The 22126-nt window shown below is 37.9% G+C and overlaps 1 protein-coding gene across 1 annotated transcript in view; it reads right to left on the reverse strand.

The window, feature by feature from the left end:
- The window catches only part of LOC114031725 (lipoxygenase homology domain-containing protein 1-like), a gene marked incomplete at its 3' end in the record, with an annotated part of 576714 nt that overhangs the window by 462559 nt on the left and 92029 nt on the right, over positions 1 to 22126 (reverse strand). Inside the window, exon 5 of the mRNA XM_027846874.1 lies at positions 732 to 895. Within this exon, the coding sequence (XP_027702675.1) occupies positions 732 to 895 (164 nt within the window). The remainder of the gene's footprint in view (positions 1 to 731; positions 896 to 22126) is intronic.

Consider the following 22126-nt stretch of genomic DNA (forward strand, 5'->3'; position numbering starts at 1 on the left):
TCATAGTAAGCACTTGTGGAATAGGATAACATCTAAGGTTTCTGTGCTGGAGAAGGAAATGGAAAACTACTCCAGCATCTTTTCCAAGAAAACCCCAAATGGGGTCACGAAGTGTCAGACATGGATGAAACGACTGAATAACAAAAGGTTTCTGTATTTACTTCCTCTCTGTCTCCCCAAAGATTCTAACCTCCAAGTATGCATGATCCATGACCATTTGCTTGGAAGTTTGCTTGAAGTATTCTCCAATTTATCCTATATATAATTGGTTCGTCCATAGTTGTTTGCATGTTGTCCCCCCTGTTAGAATATAAGCTCTTTGAGAGCAGGAATAATGATTTTTTGCATTTCTATCTATAGCACTTAGAACAGTGCCTAGAATAGAGCAGATCCTTAAATAATGCTTACCAACTAACTGATTTACCCCTTCACTATCATTAATATAGTTATGACAGCTCATGAGGTTAACCAGACCTTGATGGTAGCTCCTCATAAAGAAACAGAGTAAATGTGAGCCCTCTCCAGCTCTAGTCTCTTACCATATTGTGCCCTTTTACCTTTTTTTGCTAATCTATTTGAGAAAGTATCACTAAGGATTGTTTTTGATTGACACCTAGAGGACACACAGGGTGAGAACATGAAGAGACACGCTGGATCTGTTCCGTTCATTCCACTGTCCCTGTTCACTGTATCTCCTACACAGACACGCTTTACCCTGGTTTATTACTTACCGTGAAGATATCTTCTCGGCCTTCTTGAAACGCGTTCCCACCTGTTCCATAAAGATAGACAGGTGCTGAGCTTCTGTGGTGCCCATATAATACAATATAGATCTGCGAGCTGGTTCCTGCACATGGCAACTCACTGGTAATTATCGAAACCTTCCAATTACCATCTGCAGAAATATAAATCAGAAAAAAAATGGCCTGTCAGCATCTTAGAAATACAATGGACTCTGGCATGTCATATCAGATAAAGGGAGTCTAGAACAAAATGATGATGATGATGATGATGGTGATGATGATGATGATGATGATGATGATGATGATGATGATGATAGCTAACATTTTATACAGCACTTACTATGTGCCAGGCACTGTGCTAAGTGCTTTACAATTATGATCTCACTTGATCCTCATAACAACTCTGGAAGGTAGGTGCTATTATTATCCCTATTTTACAGATGAGGAAACTGAGGCAAACAGAGGCAAAGTGATTTGCCCAGGGTCACAAAGCTAGTAAGTATCTGAGGATGGATTTGAACTTAGATCTTCCTGACTTCAGGCCCTGTCTTCTATCCACTGCACTGTCCATTTGCCTGGGTAGAAAACTTGGAGCCAGAAAGACATAGGTCCAAATTTGGCCCTCCTGACCCATGTAATAGATGTCTCTGAGCCCAGTTGTTTCATCTGTAAAACAGTGATAATAATATCTCTAGGTCCTACCTCATAGGGTTGTTAGAAAACTCAAATGAGACACTTTAAAATACTATATAAATGCTAGTTGTCATATCTTCTGGAAATAGGCTCAAATTTTAGAAGGAAAGATTTTGACTAGATACAAAAAGTCCTTTATAAAGAGTGCTACATGTTCACTAGAGCAAGATGCTAAGGCAGACTAGAACTTCCTTCTCTGAAGACCTTTACAAATAATCACTTCCTTGATATGTTCTTCCCTGTTGGCTTCTGTCACACAGCAGTATAAATGCATCCCGGGCCATCTCCAGTTGTCCTGATTGATATCAGGCTGTTGGACCCAGATGGCTCTGGAGGACAAAGTGAGACTGGTGACCTTGCAGAGCCCTCCCTCACTCAAATCAAATTCAATTGCAAGTCATGTCACCATCTCCCTGATGTCATGGTCCTCCTCTAGAACGAAGGACAAACCACACCGTCTCCTACTTGTGTCTTCCTTCATAGGCTTCTTCTCCCTCTTTCTACCCCATTATTACAGGCATTCTGTCCTCAGCTTTCTCTTCTCTCTTTTAAGCTCTTCCACAGTAAAGTATAGCTATATAGGTACATTTACTCTCATGTTTTCAATGTTAGACCACAATGTAAGTGATGTCCACATTCATTACTTCAGCTCCATACTGTCTCCTGAGCTCCAAATCTAAATTTCCTACTACCTACTTGGCATCTCAACTCAGATTTTCAGACCGCAATTCACATGTACCATTATATTGAGCCCCGAGGCTACTTTTCTTCCCAATTTCCCTATTTCAATCAATGACACCAACAGTCTGACAATCATGCAAACCAAAAATCTTGGAGTCACCTTTGACTTTCCATCATAGCTAACACTTATACAGTGCTTTAAGTTTTGCCAAGTATTTTATGTATTTTTCCTCATTTGATCCTCACCTGTAAGGTGAGAGATTAAATGACTTCCCCAGGGTCACTGCCTAAGGCACAATTCAAACTCGGGTCTTCCTGACTCCAGGTTCAGCACTCTATATAACACCTAGCTACCTCATACACGATATTAAATTAGTCACCAAGGCCTGGCAATTCTTCTTGCACTATCTCCATTGTGCATCTCCTTCTTGCCAATCCCACTGCCACCTAGTAGAGACTTTTATTTCTTCTTGCTTGGAATGTTGAAGTTGTCTCCCAATTTTTCTCTCTACCTCTAATCTGTTCCCCATATACATCACTGGTAGATTCATCTTCTTAATGAACATCACTCTTATCTTCAAAATATTTAAGTACTAAACAATTATGAAACAAATTAAGTCACTGAATTATGATTTGGTGACTCTAAATCTATTAATTTAGAGATAGAAGTCACCTTAGGGGCTACTGAGTCCAAATACTTCATTTTACATATGTGGAAATAGAGTCATAGAGAGGTTAAGTGGAAGCCAAATCTTCCTTGGGGAAGCTAAGTGTCATAGTGGATAGAGTACCAGGCCTGGAGTCAGGACAACTCATCTTCATGAGTTCAAATCCAGCTTGGGACACTCACTAACCACATGACTCTGGGCAAGTCACTTGACACTGTTTGCCTCAGTTTCCTCATCTGTAAAATGAGGTGGAGAAGGAAATGGCCAACCACTCGAGCATCTTTGCTAAGAAAACCCCAAATGGGGTCACAAAGAGCTGGACATGACTGAAATGACTGAACAACCCAAAAGCATTTGAGCTGGGCCTTGAAAGATAGATAAAATAGGGCAAAGTGATAGCAAAGGTACAGAGAAAGGAAAATAAAGAATTTGTGACTGGTCAGTAGTCCAGTTTATATGGTGTGTAGGGTATATGAAGAGGAGTAGTGTGAGATGAAAATGGCAAAGTAGATTGGGGACAGACTACCTGACAAAGGAGTTTATTAAAGTACTAGATTTAGAGTAGAGAAGATTTGTTGCTGTTGAGTTGTTTTTCAGTTGTGTCTGACTCTTTGTAACCCTATCCAGGGTTTTCTTGGCAGAGAAACTGGAGTGGTTTGCCATTTCCTTCTCCAGCTCATTTCACAGATGTGGGAATAGAGGCAAACAGGGCTAAGTGACTTGCCCAGGGTAACACAGGTACTAAGCGTCTGAGATCGGATTTGAACTCAGGAAGATGAGTCTTCCTGATTCCAAACCCAGTGCTTTATCCATTGCACCATCTCGCTGCCCAGCTCAAATGCTACTTCTTCCCTTTAAGTTTTCTCTAAGTTTCTCTAAGATTCCCCTCTCCAGAAGTGATCCTTTCCACCTCTAAATATTCATTGTATGCATTTCTCACATTCTTTCTCATATTACAGTTATTTGTTCACATAGTATATCTAACCTAATAAAGTCAAAGCTATTTAAGAATAATGATAGTCTTAATGATCTTGATGTTCTTCTAGTAGCAAGAATTACACAGCATCCTGGTCACAAATGGAGAACCACCTATCCCCTCTCAAACTGTCTTCACCTTGATGATAAGACTCTGAGATTCTCTCTTCCAACATATTTTGTTACATGTCTTCCACTTTTTATTTTTTTTTACAATTTCTGAGTTTAAATCTTTAGCTCTGAATATATTAATCACCACAAGCTCTTGAGCTTGTGGGGAAGTATTTATCACACTGATAGTAAGTTATATAAACTAAAGGATGATTACAGAACATTTTGAAAGCTACATAACATCTCCGCTAAGAAACACAGGACACTTTACAACTCTCTCATTAATGTTCACCATGTTTCTTTGAGATTGCCCATGTGAAATTGAGGTAACAAATATTAAAGGGACTTGTCAAATTTTGCGATAATAATGATAAATCAAAGCATGAGAAATAAAACTCTGAAATCTGGACTGTCATTAGTCCATTAGTTCTATCCATTAGGACACAAATTCCTTTCACTGAAAGTTTGGCCTATAATTCACCTTGATCATTCCAACAAGACATCCACTTCTGGCTTTAAATCTTTTTATATTTCCCTTGAGTCTTGTTTACTGAAACAAACAAATTTGCTACTTTTGTCCAAATCCTGGTTAAAATTTGTGAAGGCTATCAATAATTTAAAATTATTTTAGTAGATAATGATTTGGTGAATAAAGAACATCATATAAAAAGAATATGGTGACAAGTGGTGGCCTCTACTTGCTACTAAAGTTAACCCATAAGCACAAACCAGAGAGCTGAGAAATTCCAACTCATTTCCTCAGCATAAATGGCACATGGGTACTCATGAGAATGAAATGAAAGAAGTCTATTCTGGCTTCTGTACTATTAGAGATAAAGCCAAAGAGTTCAGGGAGGAGAATCAATACTTGCTAAATGTGCAAGAACCAAATCAATAAGGAAAGAATTGCAATTTCCAGCAACTAATATGAAGGTGGATGGAAGGCATGGGAGTAGAAAGAAAAATGAAAACAATGAAAAATGTCTCTTGAACGTGAATTTCTGCACCTGGAATTTGTCCAACTTTCACCACTGGATGAAGAGAGATCAATGGAGCAGATGGATTCCAGGATGAAGACAGAGCCCAAAACACTTTTTTTCAATTAAGAGATCAACCAATGAACTCCTCACCTAGCATATGTCCAGCTGGGGGGAGGAAGGAAATAAGGGGATATACAAGAGAAGTATATGGTATATGATATGGTCACTGACCTCAAGTGCTACAGTCCTCTTAAGAAAACAAGCATAACACTGCCTTAAACTATGATATAGAATAAAATTAAGGGCTGTTACGTGGCTTGGACAACTAGTGCTCATAGGATCATAGATTACGAGATCCTAGTTCTAGAAGGGTCCTCAAAGGCCATATAGTCTAATCCCCTTATTCTATTGATAAGGAAAAGGAGGTCCTTGAACATTAAGTAATTTCCTCCAGGTCACACAAGTAACAAGTATTAAAGCTAAATTCTGAACCCAGTTCCCTAGGCTCTAAAGATAATGCTCTTTCTCCTGTACCATATGAGATAGCTAAGCTAAAATGATCAGGAGAGACTTTAAGGAGAAGAGACTTGAATTAAACCTTGAAGGATGATGAACTTTGAAACATGGGATGCAATATGGCCAAGAAAAAAAGAGAAAAGGCAGTGGGAACATTTCAGGCAGTATGAACAAAGAAAATCATGGAAATGAGCAAGAACACTAGATGTATGACATCAAGCAAGTCATTTAACTTCTCTAGGCCACATATAAAATGATACCACTGAATTAAGGGATAACCAGGTCAAAAATTCTATCACTTTATGTATGATAATGTGATCTCTACAAGAGCAAAACTTGACTACTTAAGTCAGTCTAGGCTCAGGGCCCTTTTGTATGAGAGAATGACATGCATTGTTCCTTAAAACTCTCCAAGAAAAGCCCATTTAGAAGTCTATGATAGAAAAAAAAGTTGTTTTAACATGTAATTGGTGAAAAAAAATATATATTGTATTAAAAATAGGAAGTCTATGCCAGGTAACTCATAATATAAAATTCATAAATAAAATCCATATAAATAGATTTCTTAACTCATTCTCAGGCCACAAGCATTATGAAGTAGAAAAAGAACCAAACTTGTGGTCTGAAGGTTCCAAGTTCGAGTTCTGACGTGAACTAGCTCAGTGACTTTGGGGCAATTACTTTATCTCCCTAATCAATCAGCAAGCACTTAGGAAGCACAAAAGTGGGAGGATTCTTGCCCTCATAGAGCTTGAGGGGAAGGGGAAATGAAAATAGACATTCACAAATAAGTAAGTACAGGACACATAAAAAATAACTTTGGAGGAAGCATCAGTGACTGGGGTGATCTGGAAAAGCCTCTTGAAGGAAGTGGTCCAGGAGCTGGGCCTCCAAAGGAGGTAATGGTTTCAGGAAGTGGAGGAGAGAAACATTCCAGATTTGGGGGACACAGACCATGCAAACATAGAGAGAAAGGGTGCCACATTCATAAAACAGTATACTCCAGACATTTCATGAAGTTCTGGGGTTGTATTGTGCCCCCTGTATTTCTGGATGGATTGATGGTGGCAGGTATACTTCATGCCTATCCACTGACTCCTGCCGCATCCCAAACTGAGCCAAACCCACTCGTGGATGAGTGAAGATACGTTTAATCCACCATGTTTAGCCAGATTCAGACTATGTTTCATGTCCTAAACTCTTATCTCAGGCCAGGACTGACATTTTGCCATCTGCCCTATCACTGAGCAACATTGGCACCCCTATCACCACTCTCTACCTATTGATTTTGTTCTGAGAACAAAAATACTACCCTTGCTACAGGAAAGGGTAAAACAATCTACCATCCTATGGTTCCTCCTATAATTCAGTGACTCTACAGACCTAGAGTTCTTAAACATTTTTTTTTGGTGGAGGGGAGGGAGTCATTGACCCCTTTGACAATCTGATTAAGCCTACAGCCCTCCTTTTAGAATAATGCTTTTAAATTTATAAAATAAAATTCATCTGATTACAAAGGATTATAAAAATATTGAAATAAAAAATACAATTTTTCCCATTCAAGCCCATGGATACCCTAAAATCTATCCACAGACCCCTTAGGACTTGCGGACTCAAGGTTGATAATCCATGCCCCAAACCAAAACTCTCTTTCCTGAGCCATAATATACGTATAGATTGTTTCAGTCTATTAGAATGTAAGTTTCTTGAGGACAGTATTATCTCACTTCTATATTTGTATCCCTAATACCTAGCATGGTGGTTGGCACATAGTAGGTGCTTTATAAATGCTTATTCCTTCATTCACTTAAATTATTCTTATGAAAAAAGATGGTAGAAATGGGAGCCAGATGACAGTATAATTAGATGGGTTTGTAATTGGTTGAATGGGTAGATTCATAATGCTCTACTGAGAGGGAGTAGTAGTTTGACCATGCTCTGCTTAAGATTTTTACCAATGACTTAGCTCTTCTCAGCAATCCAATGATATAATACCATTCCAGAGGATTCATGATGGAAAATGCTACCCTCATCCGGAGAAAAAACTGATGGAGTTGGAATGCATATTGAAGCATGCTATTTTCACTTAATTTTTTTTCATGTTTTTTTTTCCTTTTGCAGATTGTAATTTTTTTTTCAAACTGTTTCTTCTTTTATAACATGACTAATATGAAAATAGGTTTTACATGATTGCATATATACATATATATATATATAACCTATATCAAATTGCTTTCCATCATAGCAAGGGGGGAGGGAAGAGAGGGAAGGAAAAAAATTGGAACTAAAAATTCTATAAAAATGAATGTTAATAATGACAACTTTATTATATATTTGAAAGGAATAGCAAGTTGTACATAATATATTTACAGTTCCATGTGCAATCATCTTCTTTCATTATACTGTTATGGAAATGCTTGTTTTATTCCATAAATTAAAAACAAAATTATAATATTTTTTTAAAAAATGAATGTTAAAATTGTCTTTACATGTAATTAGAAAAAATAAAATGCTATTAAAAAAAAGATTTTTGCCAATGACTTAGATCAAGACAGACATGGCATTTTTATAAAACTTGCAAATGACTCAAAACTGAGAAAGAGAGCAAATTACCAAATGACAATCACTATTCAGAAGAATTTTGACAGGCTAGACCAGAGGCAGATAGGTGGCAGAATACACAAAAAGATGAGCCCAGAGTCAGGAAAACCTAAGTTCATATCAGTCTCAGACATTTACTAGCTATGTGACCCTGTGTAAGTCACTTAACTCCCTCAATTATAAAATAGAGATCAAATTTCACCTACCTCCCACAGTTGTGAAGGTAAAATGAAATAAAATTTGTAAAAGCACTTAACATAATACCTGGCATATTGTAAGCCCATACTCATTCCCTTTCCTAGACTATTGGCCAAATTTAAGAAGATGAAGTTCAATAGGAAGAAATACAGGATTTTTCACTATTTTTTAAAAATCCATTTTATAAGATAGTGAAGACGGTGCCAGGTAGAGATTGTTTTTTCCGAAAAGAATCAGCGGGGTTAAATAGACCACAAGGTCAATACGAGTCACCATTGTCATATGTCAGGCAAGAAAACTAATGTAACTGAGAAGCACTGAGAAGTAGAACATGCAGGACTAAGGCTAGGATAGCCTTATTCCAGATTTTCTGACTCCCAGTCTAGCTCTCTTTGGACTATACCAGCTGCTTCTCTTATTCCAAAGAGGCCTTCATTTGCTGCTCTTTTGTGCATGGGAATCTCTTACTAAGAATTGTTTGTGTTCATTATTCAACATCTTATCTCCCCTACTAGATCATACACTCTTTGTAGCCTAGGATTCCAGGCCCAACCAAATAGGTGCTTAAATATTTGCTGAACTGAAATGAAATGTATATAGAGGAATCTGTTTATATGATAACCACCTAAACACATCATATCATAATTAAAACCTAATTCTTTAAATACTTGGGCCAACAAATTAAAGCAATCAATAGCAGAAGTATTCAAAAATTAATCCAAACTATGTTGAACATCGCCACTTTTGGGGGAAGCTAAATGAAGCCATTTGGATAGAATCTATCCGGTTCAAACTTATACGCCATTTGCTATGTAGTTTATGTATATATTTTACCCTGTTCAGAAAAAAAGAAAGTTTTGACCTAAAAGAGGAAATAACAATTTCTGCTTGGATGAAAATATTGCTACTACTCATATAATTGTCACCAAAGGCAAAAACAAGTATATCCCCTCTTTTTACTAGCCCCATTAATAGCACTAAATATTAAGTGACTGTGAAAGGTTATAAAACTTTATTACATTGTAGTTAGGATTTTTGTCTTGAAAATTGAAGCAATTAACCCTGTTATCCATGTAAAATGCTATTTTGGCTGGCCCTAGTGATAGAGGCACTCTTTCAAAGAGTCAGGCATCTTCCACCATAAAATGAAAGTGAGGCAAGCAATTTAGGTGCTGAAGATAAGCTACTTCTTTGGGGGAAAGTCTACAAAAATGTTTTTGATTTTGACAGAAGGCCATAAGCAGTAAAACAGTCTTTACAAAAAGATCCTAGTGTTCCATGGCCCAATACCCCACTGAGGAGTCTCAGCTTGGAAAGAATGCTGGAGACAAGGTTTTTAGAACAATTTGGACAAGGGCTAGACTGAATCTGACCATGGTAGTGACTATGGCTTGCTTCCTCAGTTCTGACCCTTGTTATATGTAGGTGCAGGATCATCACAGGCCAGGATCCAGAAGCAGAAAAGATATCTTTGAACATACACCACACATCATGGGAGTGAAACGAGGACACAGACCGAGACCAAACACCTTGGGTGCTACCAGGCTATCTCACAAGGATAGAAGATCTTAAAGTTAGAAAAAGCCTTAGATCATCTGGTCCAATTCTCTCATTTTACAGATGAAGAAAGTGGGTCCAAAGAGTTTAAGCAATTTGCCTAGGTTTGCCCAGATGGTAGTAAAAGGCAGGGCCAGGATTTGAACCTAAGTTTCCTGAACCCAAGTTCAATATTTATTTCTTTAAACTCTCACTCCTCCAACATTTACCCCAAACTCTCTGCCTTGTGACTTGACTAATCTCAGAGGGAAGGCATTAACATTAAGAAGGACTGGGAAAAGCTTCTTGAAGAAGGTGGGATTTTAGCTGAAATTGACTGAAGCCAGAGAAGCCATAAGGCAGAGGTGAGGAAGGAGAGAATCCCACGAGCCAAGAACAGCCAATGAAAAAGCACAGAATTGGGGGATGTAGGCCAGTGTCAGCAAATCACAGAATCTGCAGAAGGGAGTAAGGTATAAGAAGACTGGAAAGGGACAAAGAGGCCAGGTTATGAAAGGCTTCAAATGCCTCTTCTCCATTAAAAACATACTGAATGATAGCTCTGCTCTTGACAGTTGAAAAGATGAAAATTCTTCCTTCTGCCCATTCTAGGATAGGAAAATGCACACTTTTGTTTTCAAATCTCCACTCCTTCCTCATCTCAAAATAATTTTTAAAAGGACCTTCCATTCCTTCTATATCTCTCAAATTTTGCACCCTTCTTTTTAAAAAATCTCATTCTATGATACAACAACCTCCTTTAGCATCTAAATGTTATTAGTATAGCATATCATTCAATATTACGTAGTAAAAAATGTCATTTATAGGATTAACGCTAAGTAAGTGACATAAATGACAATAAATAGTTCAATCAGGCAGGCTCCTGACTAATTAAGTCATTTTGTATGTCTTTCTGTCTTATGCTTAATTGAAATCAAAGTTGTTCTTGCTGTAATTATATCTGGTTCTGGTGCTACTGCCAAAATTTGACTTATTTTAGTGCCACTATTGATATTCAAAGTGACATCTCAAAGGGCATTAATCAATCAGATTGAGAACAGTTCCCAGAAAAACATACAAATGCCAATTTTTTATCGGACTTCTTTGTATAGAAATGAAATCAGAGAGTTTGAAGTGACTATAATTGTTACCTAGACCAGCCTAAGATTTCTAAGTCATTCAAGACAGGTGATGGTCTATCTTATTTTTAAATATGTCCATGGATAAAGATTCTAAAACCTTTCTCTGTAACGTATTCATGTTTCATTGTCTTCCCAGTGACATAATCTCAGGACCGAACTCATTATCTTTCCCCACAAACCCTCTCCTCTCCCTAACTTTCCTTTTACTATCAAAAGCACTGCCATCCTCCCAGTCACAGAGGCTTGCAACCCTAGAGTCATCCTTGACTCTTCACTCTCACTCCCGCTGCCCTTCATATCCAATCAGTTGCCAAGGACTGTGGATTTTAGTTTCATAACATCTCCCATATATGCCCCCTTCTCTCTTCTGATGCTGTGTCCACCCTAGTACAATCACCTGATGCCCAGAGCATCAAAAGAGCCTCCTGTTTGGTCTCCTTGTCGCCACAAGTCTCTCCCCATTTCAGTCCATTCAGTCCATAGGTGCATCCAGTCCAGAGGTCCATCCATCCTATAGTGCAGATCTAAATATGTCACCCCACTTCTCCTCCCTTAACAAACTCCAGTAATACCCTATTATCTCCAGGATCAAATATAAAATCTTCTATTTGGCATTAAAAGCATTTCACAACCTATTCCCCTCACCCTACCCAGGTTTCTGGTGTTCTTCCTTACGCCTTCGAACACACTCTTCAATCCTGGGTCACTGGCCTCCTTGCTCTTCCTGGAACAATTTATTCTCAGGAAGCTCTCCTTCCTCATCTCTGCCTCTTGACTCCCCTGGTTTCCACCAAGTCCTAGCTAAAATGCCAGCTTCTACAAGAAGTCATTCCTGACTTCTCTTAATTCTAATGCCCTCTGCCTGTTGATTATTTCAAATTTATCCCACATATAACTTGATTGTACATAGTTGTCTGCATTTGTCTCTACCATTAGATTGTGAGTTCTTTGAGAGAGGGGACTGGTTTTTTGTTTTGTTTTGGGTTGGTTTTTGTTTTTGTTTTTGTTCTTACTTTCTTTGTATCCCCAACGCTTAACACAGTACCTAGCACACATAAGGTACTTAATAAGTATTTGTTGACTGATATATTGACTTGGTAGAAGAGGACTTATCACTAAATGCAACAACGAAAGGTTAAAAAGCCTTTTCCAAAAGAAGTAAATCTAAGAAAAGGGACAAGAGAAGATATATGTATCAAGGAAAGAATTCCAAAACCTGTATGCCTAATTAGAAATTCACAAGTCTGAAGATAGAAGAATAATAGTGAAAATAAAAGGTGAGGATCAGAAGTGATATTATGATCATATATTACGGACATCTTAGCCAAATGGAGGATATAAATGGTAGTAATCTAACTTGGATCACAAAACTAGTAAGATCTAGTAGTTTGTTTTTTTGTTGGTGGTGGGTTTGTTTGTTTGTTTTGGTGGGGGGTGGTTGGTAATGTTGGGCATTTGCTAGTTATCTGGTTTGCTAGATGTTTTATTTTAATAAAGGCAAAATATCTAGTAAAATTTTGGCTTGTCTCTCTAACAATTTCATATCTCAAAAGATAGAAGAAATGGGTGGGAATGCTATCCTGGAATTGATTGCACTGAACAAGGAAGAAATGAATAAGAAGTTTTAATCAAATATGTTCCTAACTTGTTCTGTGAGGCAAAAGAATTCTTAAAATAAAGTGACTGTGTCATCTAAGAGGAGAAAAAGGGAATATGGGGCAGAGTCACATGTATAGTCTAGAACTTAGAAAAGCAGATTGTTTAACCATCTCTGAATATGATGTTGTGGACAAAAGGGAAAACAACAAAACGGATAGAAGAGTTCCAAAAATTAAATTTTAGCAATACAGTCACAAATGATCTGTGTGGAATAAAAAGGAAGATGCATGTTAGTTTAGTGTGTGGAAGAGCATTTGTCTTGGAGTTAGAAAATATGAGATCTAGTTCTGGCCTTGACACTTATTAACCTTGTGTGCGTCATCTAAGATTCTCAGCTTTCCTTCCTGTAAAACAGAAATAAAAAATATTTTTATTACCTACTATACATTGTGGGTTTATAGTAAAAGAAATATTCTGTGAACGATTAAAAATGTACACTAGCTATTATTACTGAAACAATGTAAATATACAAGGAATCAGTCAATAAACATTTATTAAGCACTTACTGTGTGAACTAGAAGCAGCTAGATTGCTCAGTGGTTAGAGTTTTGTACCTAAAGTCAAGAAGACCAGAGTTCAAATCCAGCCTCAGACACTTGCTATGTGATCTTGGGCAAGTCATTTAACCTTTGTTTGCCTAGGAGGAAGCTAAGTGGTTCAGTGGTTAGAGAGCTGTTTCTGGAGGCCAGAAGACCTGAGCTCAAACCTGACCTCAGACACTTACTAGCTGTGTGACCCTGGGCAAATCCCTTAACCTCTGTTTGCCTTAATCTACTAGAGAAGAAAATAGGAAAACCACTCCAGTATCTTTGCCAAGAAAACCTCAAATAGAGTCATGAAGAGTTGGACATGACTGAAACTACTGAACAACAACAACCATGTGACAAGAACTGTGCTAAGCACTTCTGACACAAAAACAAAGGGAAAAGATAGTCCCTGCCCTCAAGGAACTTACAATCAAAAGGGGGAGACGACATGCAAACAGATATAGACAAAGGAAGCTGTATGCAGGATAAATAGAAAATAATTAACGGGGGAGTGCATCAGAATTTATAGGGGTTGGGGAAAGCTTCCAGTAAAAAATGATATTTTAGTTGAGACTTAAAGGAAGGCAGGGAAGGCAGTGGGTGGAGTTTAGGAGGGAGAGTATTCTAAGCTTGGGGGACAGTGGAAAAAAAAATGCCTAAACTTGACATACAATGTCTTGTTCGTGAAACAGCCAGGAGGCCAGTGTCACTGGATCAAAGAGTACACGTAAGGGAATAAAGTCTAAGAAGACTGGAAAGGTAGGAGGGCACTGAATTATAAAGGGCCAAACAGAACGTTTTGTATTTGATTTTAGAGGCAATAGGGAGCTTTGGTTTTTTTGGAGTGGAGGGGCATGGCAGGGAATGGGGTGGGAGAGCGACGTGGTCAGACCTGCACTTCAGGAAAAACAGTGATTGAATGGAGGGTGGTTTGCAGTGGGGAGAGATTTGAGGCAGGCAGACCCACCAGAAGGCTATTGCAATAATCCAAGTGTGAGGTGATGAGAGCCTGCACTAGAGTGATAGTAGTGTCAGAAAAGAGAAGGGAATGTATTCCAGAGATGTTGCAAGGGTGAAATCAGCAGGCCTTGGCAAAAGATTGAAATGGGGGTGGTGATGAGATATAGTGAGGAATCCAGGATGACTCATAGGTTGTAAGCCAGAGGGACTGGAAGAATGGCCCTCTATAGTAATGAGAAGGATGTGGGGTGAAGGGGATGTTTAGGAGAAAAGGTGAGTTCAGTTTTGGGCATATTGAGTTTAAGATGTCTAGTTGACATCCAATTTTGGATGTCTAAAAGGCAGAGAGAGGTATGAGATTGGAGATTAGCAAAGAGTTTGGGACAGCATAGGTAGATTTGGGAATCATTAGCAGAGAGATGGCAATTAAATCCATGGGAAGTGATGAGATAACCAAGTGAATAGAAGAGAGGGAGAAGAAGAACCAGGAGAGAACACTGAGGAACACCCACAGTCAAAGGGCAGGATCTGGAAGAGGATACAGAAAAAGAGGTGGAAAAATAGAAGTCAGATAGGTAGGAGGAGAACCAAGAGAGAGAAGTGTCCTGAAAACCTAGAGACAAAGGAGTATCAAGGAGGAGAAAGCCATCACTAGTGTCAAAGGCTACAATGAAGTCAAAGAGAAGGAGGACTGAAAAAGAGACATTGGATCTGGCAACTAAGAGAACATTAGTAACTTTGGAGGAGCAATTTCGGTGGGATGATGAGGTCAGAGGCCAAAAGAAGAGGAGAAAAAATGGAGGCATCTATTGCATTTAACCTTTTTGAAGAGCTAAGTCACAAAGGGCACAAGAGATATAGGATGACAGGAGAAATGAAATGATCAGGTGAGATTTTTTTTTTAGGACAGAGGACACATGGGCATGTTTATAGGCAGTAGGGAATGAGCCAGGAGTCAGAGATTGAAAATAAGTCATAGAATAGAGGAGACAGAGGGGGCAAACTGTTGGAGGAGACAGGTTAGAATGGTATTGCTTGAACAGGTAGGGGGGTTAGCCTCTTTATGTGTATAATTTATATACATATGTGCATTTATATATTCAGTATAATATATGTATACATTCAATATAAATTATATATATGCACATATGTGTACTTTGCATATAATATACATCCATCCGAATATATAGCTTATATTCCTATATAATTATTTTGTGTCATTTTGTTAAATTTCTCCTATATAAAGGATTTTCCAGAAGTTAGGTGGTAAAAGATAGAGGAAATAAAGAATGATAACTTGAAAGGGTATCAAGGTCAAGAGCAGGTTTACTTTTGCATTTATGTGAATGGATATAAAATGCACAAGTGAATTTTTACAATAGAGAAGTCCTGAGCATATTTGTAGATAGAAAGAAAAGGAATCAAGGAAGGCAAAAAGGGAGATGGGAAGAGAGTTATACAGAAAGAGTGCCTGAGGATGAGGAGAAATGGAGCCAAGATGGTCAAGCAGCAAGAAGTATAGCAAACTCTCCCAATCCCCTGAAATTCTTGCAAACAGAGCTAGAAAATGCGCATGCATATATATGCAGACTCCTGCCATAGGTCCAAAAAATTAAGTGTATATAGAATGGTGAAAGCCTGGCATAAGAGCAACTCAACTGAAAAAGACTTGGCAACTTTAGATAACTCAATATGAGTCAATAATACCACCTAGATACCAAAAAAAGCTAGTATGTCATCTTAGACTATAATAATAGGAGAACAGTGTCCAGAACAAGTGAAGTGATACTCCCACTGTCCTCTACACTGGGCAGATCAAATATTGTGTTGTGTTCCCATGTTAAGACAAAAATGGTATGCATCAACACGGCAAGAGGTTTCAAAACCATGCCATTTAATTAATTTTATGATTCTTTGGCCTGTGATGTTTTAATCTGAGTTAAACTTGAGGCAGCATAGTGTGAAAGGGAAAAGGTTATAAATCTTTTCAAGTATCTGAGGGGTTATCACCTAGCTAAGATATTGGATTTATTCAGTGCAGCTCCAAAATGGAATGAGCCTTGAAAGGTTGGGAGCTTTCCATCACTGAAAAATATTCAAGGAGGGGCTTGATAACCAACAGTCAGGGATGTTATAGAAAGGATTCCTGCACTGTACTGGAGGTTTGGCTACATAATCTACACAAACCTTTTGGACTCTGAGATTCTATTGTGTTAACATGGTGATTCCATTTTGTTCTACACATCCTCTTGATGCACATATACTAAATAAATCATAAATCGAATGGGAACCTGGTCAACATGCTACTCATGGCCCTTTATATCTGAAGACAGTTATTAAAGTATCCTTCTGTATTTTTGTTTTCAAGATAAACAACACCATTACCTTAATTTTTTTCCCCCCATGGGTCCAATTTTCCATTCCATTGTGGTTTTTTTTCTTTTTTCCCCTCTATTGCTTAACATTTTAGTAGTATTTTAAATAACTAGGGTTCATAAGCAGGGTCACAGAGAAATAATTTAGTGGATTCAATTTTTCTGCCTTTGTGCTGGGGACAAAACAACTCTTACCATTCTGTGCAATGACCTCCAGGTATATGAGTTTCATGTTCTGAGAGAATCAAGCTAACCATGTTCAATAAGAGAAACTGGAAGGTAACGGGAGAACCTTTACAATAATTTCTTTCAACCAACCATTAATAAAATAACATTCTTGGCTGGTGTTCTTAAGACTAATTGTAGGTACCATTCAACTTCATATAGTTCTAAACTATTTATAAAGTATCTACTATGTGTAAGGCGTTGTGTTAGATGCTAAGAATATAGTGATTAGTACAGTACCTGGCACATAGTAGGTGCTTAATAAATGCTTATTGCTTTAAATATGAAAATGAAAAATGACACACTCCTAACCCTTGAGGAACTTAAAATTGAATAAGGGAATAAAATTTGTGCAAATATAAGTATGATAGAGCATAGAAAGTAATATGAGGAATAAAAAAATCTGTAAGAAATTTGAAGTAGAGTTCTTTTAGCTGGGAAGTAAGAAAATCAGGGAAGGCTTCATGGAGGGAGATTATACCTGAACAAGGCCTGAAGAAAGGAAAGAGTTTCAAAAGGAAGAGATGTGAAAGAGTGTGTTTCACGTATGGGGGTAGCCTGCAACAATGACTGGAAGTGGGAAAGTGTAAGATGATATTGGAAAACAGAAAAAAAAAAGTGACTGAAATGTTGAGCGTGTGAAGGGATACGGTGAGAAATAAGGCTTTGAAAATAAGCTGGAACTAGATTCTGGAAGCTCTTAAATATCAGGCTGCGGGTCAAAGAGATTTAAGATTGAGGGAAGAAATACTGTTTCACAAATAAAGGATCATTGGTAACCTAGGGGATAGCAGTTACAGTGGATGGGTGGGGATAGAAACCAGAAAGAAGGGCCTGAGGGGAGAGCAAGTGGTGAGGAAATGGATAGAATATAGATGATTTTCTACAAGTCATGTAGAAAAGGGAAGAAAAGACAGAGAAGAATAGTGTGAAAGGGTTATCAAGGTCAAAACAAAGTGTACTTTTACATGTATGTATATGTGATACAGAATGTAAGTGAGTTTTTACAATGGAGAAGAACTGATCGTATTTATATACAAACATGGGCTAAAAACGAAGGGAGGAAAAAAAGGGAGGGAGGAAAAAAGAAAGAGAAAGTACTTTTACATGAGGAGAGAAAGTGGAGCCAAGATGGGCAAGTAGAAGGAACAAAGTACAGCAAACTACCACCCCCATTTCCAAACGGATCTAGAAAATGCAGACCAAATCCCAATGGACAATTTTTTTTTTAAAGTCACAGTGAGTCATTTTTTCCAGTTCAAGTTATAGGGAGATAGGTCAATATAAACTAGGAAAGAGATGGGTAGGAGCATGCTACCTATTATTGTTGTTCAGTCATTTTTCAGTTGTGTCCAACTCTTCATGATCCCATTTGGAATTTTCTTGGCAAAGATAGTGGAGTGGTTTGCGTTCCCTTTTCCAGTTCATTTTTCAGTTGAGGAAACTGAGGCAAACAGGGTTAAGTGACTTGCCCAGGGTCACACAGCTAGTAAGTGTCAGAGGCCAGATTTGAACTCAGGAAGATAAGTCTCCCTGACTCCAGGCCTGGCCCTGTAGCCACTGCATCACTTAGTTCCCTGCTAAGCACTCAATCAGGCAGGGAGAAGCTATGCACTAGGGCAAGAGGAATACCTGGGCACTGTGATGGGAAAGGGAGGTAACTAGAAGCTTTGTCATTCACTATCCAGTTCTGAGTCAAAAATCCAGGGTAGACTGAGGAAGGGACCTGCACCAAGGGGTGACATTCTGGGGCAAGAAGCAGTTGTGGACACTGGGCAGCGAATGCCAAACCAAAAAAAGAAAAAAGGAAGTTCAGAAGCAAGTAGAAGAAATGTGGTTGAGACCAAATGTGGCTGAGATGAGGCAAAGCATAGTTTCAATTCTAGCATCTAGCTCAGTCTTAAGATTGCAGAGGAATTAACCAGCGCAGGAATCCCCAATGGTGAATCTGCAGCTCTGTCACTTTAACCCAGTCGAGCTTTCCAACTGGCTAATAGTAGCTAAGTCAAGCAGCAGTATACTGTTGCTCAGACCCACACTCAGTTCATAAATTTGAAGAGTGCAGACCAGGAGAGCAGCAATCAGACTTTGCCCCAGATCAGATCCGCACTGAAAGATTGTAGGTCTCACTCTGAGATGTCCCTGAGATCCTAGAATATCACAACATTAAATACCTAAGAAAGCAGTAAGAAGACCACATTGATCTTCTCTCCAGAAATGCAAAAAGCCCAATCCAACCATCAAATCCAAAATCAAAAAGTAGGCCGGAAGATAAAAAACTATTATGGTGGCAGGGACATTCAAGACACAAACCCAGAAGGGAAAAACTCTCAAATATCTACAATCAATGTTTCATAGAAAAGCGCAGTCTAGGTACAATTCAACTATATTATGTAGAAGAGATGAAGCAAGAGCTTAAAAAAAGTTTAAAAAAATTTTTATAAATGAAATGAGAGTGCTTGAGGAAAAAATGGAAAAGAAATGAGAGCTATAGAAGAAAGAATTGGAAAGAGAATTAATAAGGAGGAGGAGGGAAAGAAGGAAGGAGAAGAAAAGAGGGACAAAAGAAAAAGGAGAAGGGATGAAGAGGAGAAGGAGACCTGGAAAAATATATCAAGGAGAAAAAAAAATTAGAATCATTACACTACCTGAAAGTCATGAACCGTCCCCCTTCTTTCTCCCACTAAAAAAAGAGCCTACATATCCTATTTCATGTAATCTTTAAAGAAAACTGTCCTGATTTCTTAGAATCAGAGGGCAAAGTAGAAATAAAAAGAATTCGTGGCTACCTCCTGAAACTTCAAATTCCCAGAAATGTCATAGCCAGAATCAAGAACTTCCAAGTCAAAGAAAAATTACTACAAGCAACAAGAAATAAAGAATTAAAGTCCTGAGGAGTTACAGTCAGAATCCCACATGATTTACTAGCCTCCACTGTAAAGGAGAGAACTTGAAATATAATGGTCCAAAAACTTACAGCTAAAAATAGCTTAACCAGCAAAACTGAGCATAATCCTATGAGGGGAAATTAGCCTTTAATGAAACAGAGGACAGGCAAACATTCATGATCAAAAGACCAGAGAGGTGTGGAAACTTTGAAGTTCACACATAGGAGTTAAGAGAAACATAAAAGGCAATGATAAATGAACAGTCATAAGGGACTTTGTTGTTGTTGTTCAGTCATATCTGATTCTTTGTGACCCTATTTGGGGTTTTCTTGGCAAAGAAGCTGGAGTGGTTTGCCATTTCGTTCTCCAACTCATTTTATAAATGAGGAACTGAGGCAAACAGGGTTAAGTGACTTGCCCAGGGACACACAGCTAGCAAGTGTCTGAGGTCAGATTTTAACTCAGGAAGATGAGTCTTCCTGCTTCCAAGCCCAGTGCTCTACCCACGATACCACCTAGCAGCCCATAAGGGACTAAACAAGCACAAACTGCTCATTTTCAAGGATGAGGAGAAGAAACATGTGTCCTCTCTGAGCCCTATCATCATCAGGGGGGGTCATAGAGGGAGTCTAATTAGATAAGGCCTGGGAGTGGTTCTGTCATGACTTGATGATCTTAAAAGAAGAATGGAAAGAAAGGGGAAGAGGAATACATTTGACAATTATAGAATTATGGAAAATTATCTCACATAATCAAGGTGCACAAGTACACATCTATACAAACAAGGAAGAGGATGTAGATGGAAAGCAGCTAAAAGTTGAACCTTACTGTCATACGAACTAGTTAAAGGAAGGACAAATACACATATACATACACACAGATTTAGGTACAGAAATACATTTCACTCAACAAGAAAATAGGAAGAAAATAGGAGAAAGAGAAAGGGGGAATTAAAAGGTGGATTGAGGAAGGGATTAATTCTAAGCAAAACAAACTCTAAAAATGTACAAAAATGTTTATAGCTCTTTTTTGAGGGGGCAAAGAAAATGGAATCAAAGAAAGTGTCCATAATTTGGGGGATGGATGAACAAGTTATGGTTTATAAATGTGACCTTTTATTATTATGCTTTAAATGAAAGAGATGGTTTCAGAGAAACCTAGAAAGAGCTATGTGAATTGATGCAGAGTGAAATGAAGAGAAAGAGAACAATACAATATACACATTAATAATGATATTGTAAAAGATAAAAAAGGAATTAGGAACTCTGATCAACATGATGACCAATCAGGATTCCAGAGGATTGATGATGAAACATGTTACTCACCTCCTGATAGAAAGGTAGAGGACCCAGACCATGGAATCAGACGTGTATTTTTGTTCATGGGCAATATGGAAATTTGTTTTGCTTGACTATATATGTTTGTAACAAGAGTTTTGTTTTTTTTCATTCTAATTGGGGGGCAGAGTTTGGATGGGAAGAAAAAAAGAATTTTTTGCTGAATGAAAAAATAAAATATATATATATATATATATATACATATATATATAATGTATATATTTAAAGCTGAAAGGGAGAAAGTAAGGTACCATAAAAGGTGGAAGAGGGTAGAATCAAATGAAAATGTAAAGTCATTAATTAAAGGCATTTGAAAGAAGAAAAATCAACTCATCCTCAGGTAGAAGGAACCATGGATAAGGTTTTGAGGTATAAGTGAGGGGAGATTAGGAAGTTCACACTACCTTCCTAATAAATCGACATTCAAGCTTCATTCAAAATGCTTTTATTGGGTGCTTCAGAGTTCTATACTAGGTTCCAGGGAAGAGGGGCTATAAAAGGAAAAAAGATCCAATCTCTGGCCTTGAGGTGCTTATAAGTCTCATGGGGGGCGAGGATAACATTTACACAAATAACATGAAAACAAAACAAAATAACATTCACAAATGAAAGTAACAACAAATGGATTACATGAGTCCTGGCATAATGAAGAATTAAAGACTGGTCTTCCAGGTGGGCTTGTCCATGAAAAATTTTCTCATGCAGAAGAACTCAGAAGAAAATGAAGACCTTGGAATGCAAAGGAGAAGGAGATAGGGTGTTCCAGGCTATGAAAGAGCCATGGTAACAATGGAATTATTTAGATTATTTTTTTACTGTTACTTTCAAGGTCAGTTAAATTTAGCACCTTTTCTTCTTCACTAATGAAAGCATTTTCATCCAACCAATTTTTTCAGAAATCTTTCTTTTGATAACATTGAAAGTAGTCTCACCACCTTGGACAAGAGCCAATTGGCAGCTTCCTCCCAAATATCTCAAAAAGGAAGTTCAGTGAATATTCTTCCTAACCATTTGGTTCTTGTGCTCTTGAGCTTTGGCATCTGTTATTTAATAAGTTGTTATTCTCATCAACTGCTATTGAGATTTCATCTCCCTGATTGCTGGAGCCTTGTTTATTTAAATTCATATTATCCATCACAAACAACTGTGTTTGCAGGAAACATACATAAAACACTTTTCTTGAATGTGTTTCACATTCCTTTAGATAGTTTTCATGCTCTGTGGCTGAGGAGTTAAATATTCCAAAACCCCTTCTTTTAATCAAATCAAGTGTAGAATTCAAATAAAATCTAGCAAATGTATCGCTGCTGG

This window comes from Vombatus ursinus, unplaced genomic scaffold, assembly GCF_900497805.2.
Source record: "Vombatus ursinus unplaced genomic scaffold, bare-nosed wombat genome assembly UNPS02015255.1, whole genome shotgun sequence".
Classification (NCBI taxonomy): domain Eukaryota; kingdom Metazoa; phylum Chordata; class Mammalia; order Diprotodontia; family Vombatidae; genus Vombatus; species Vombatus ursinus.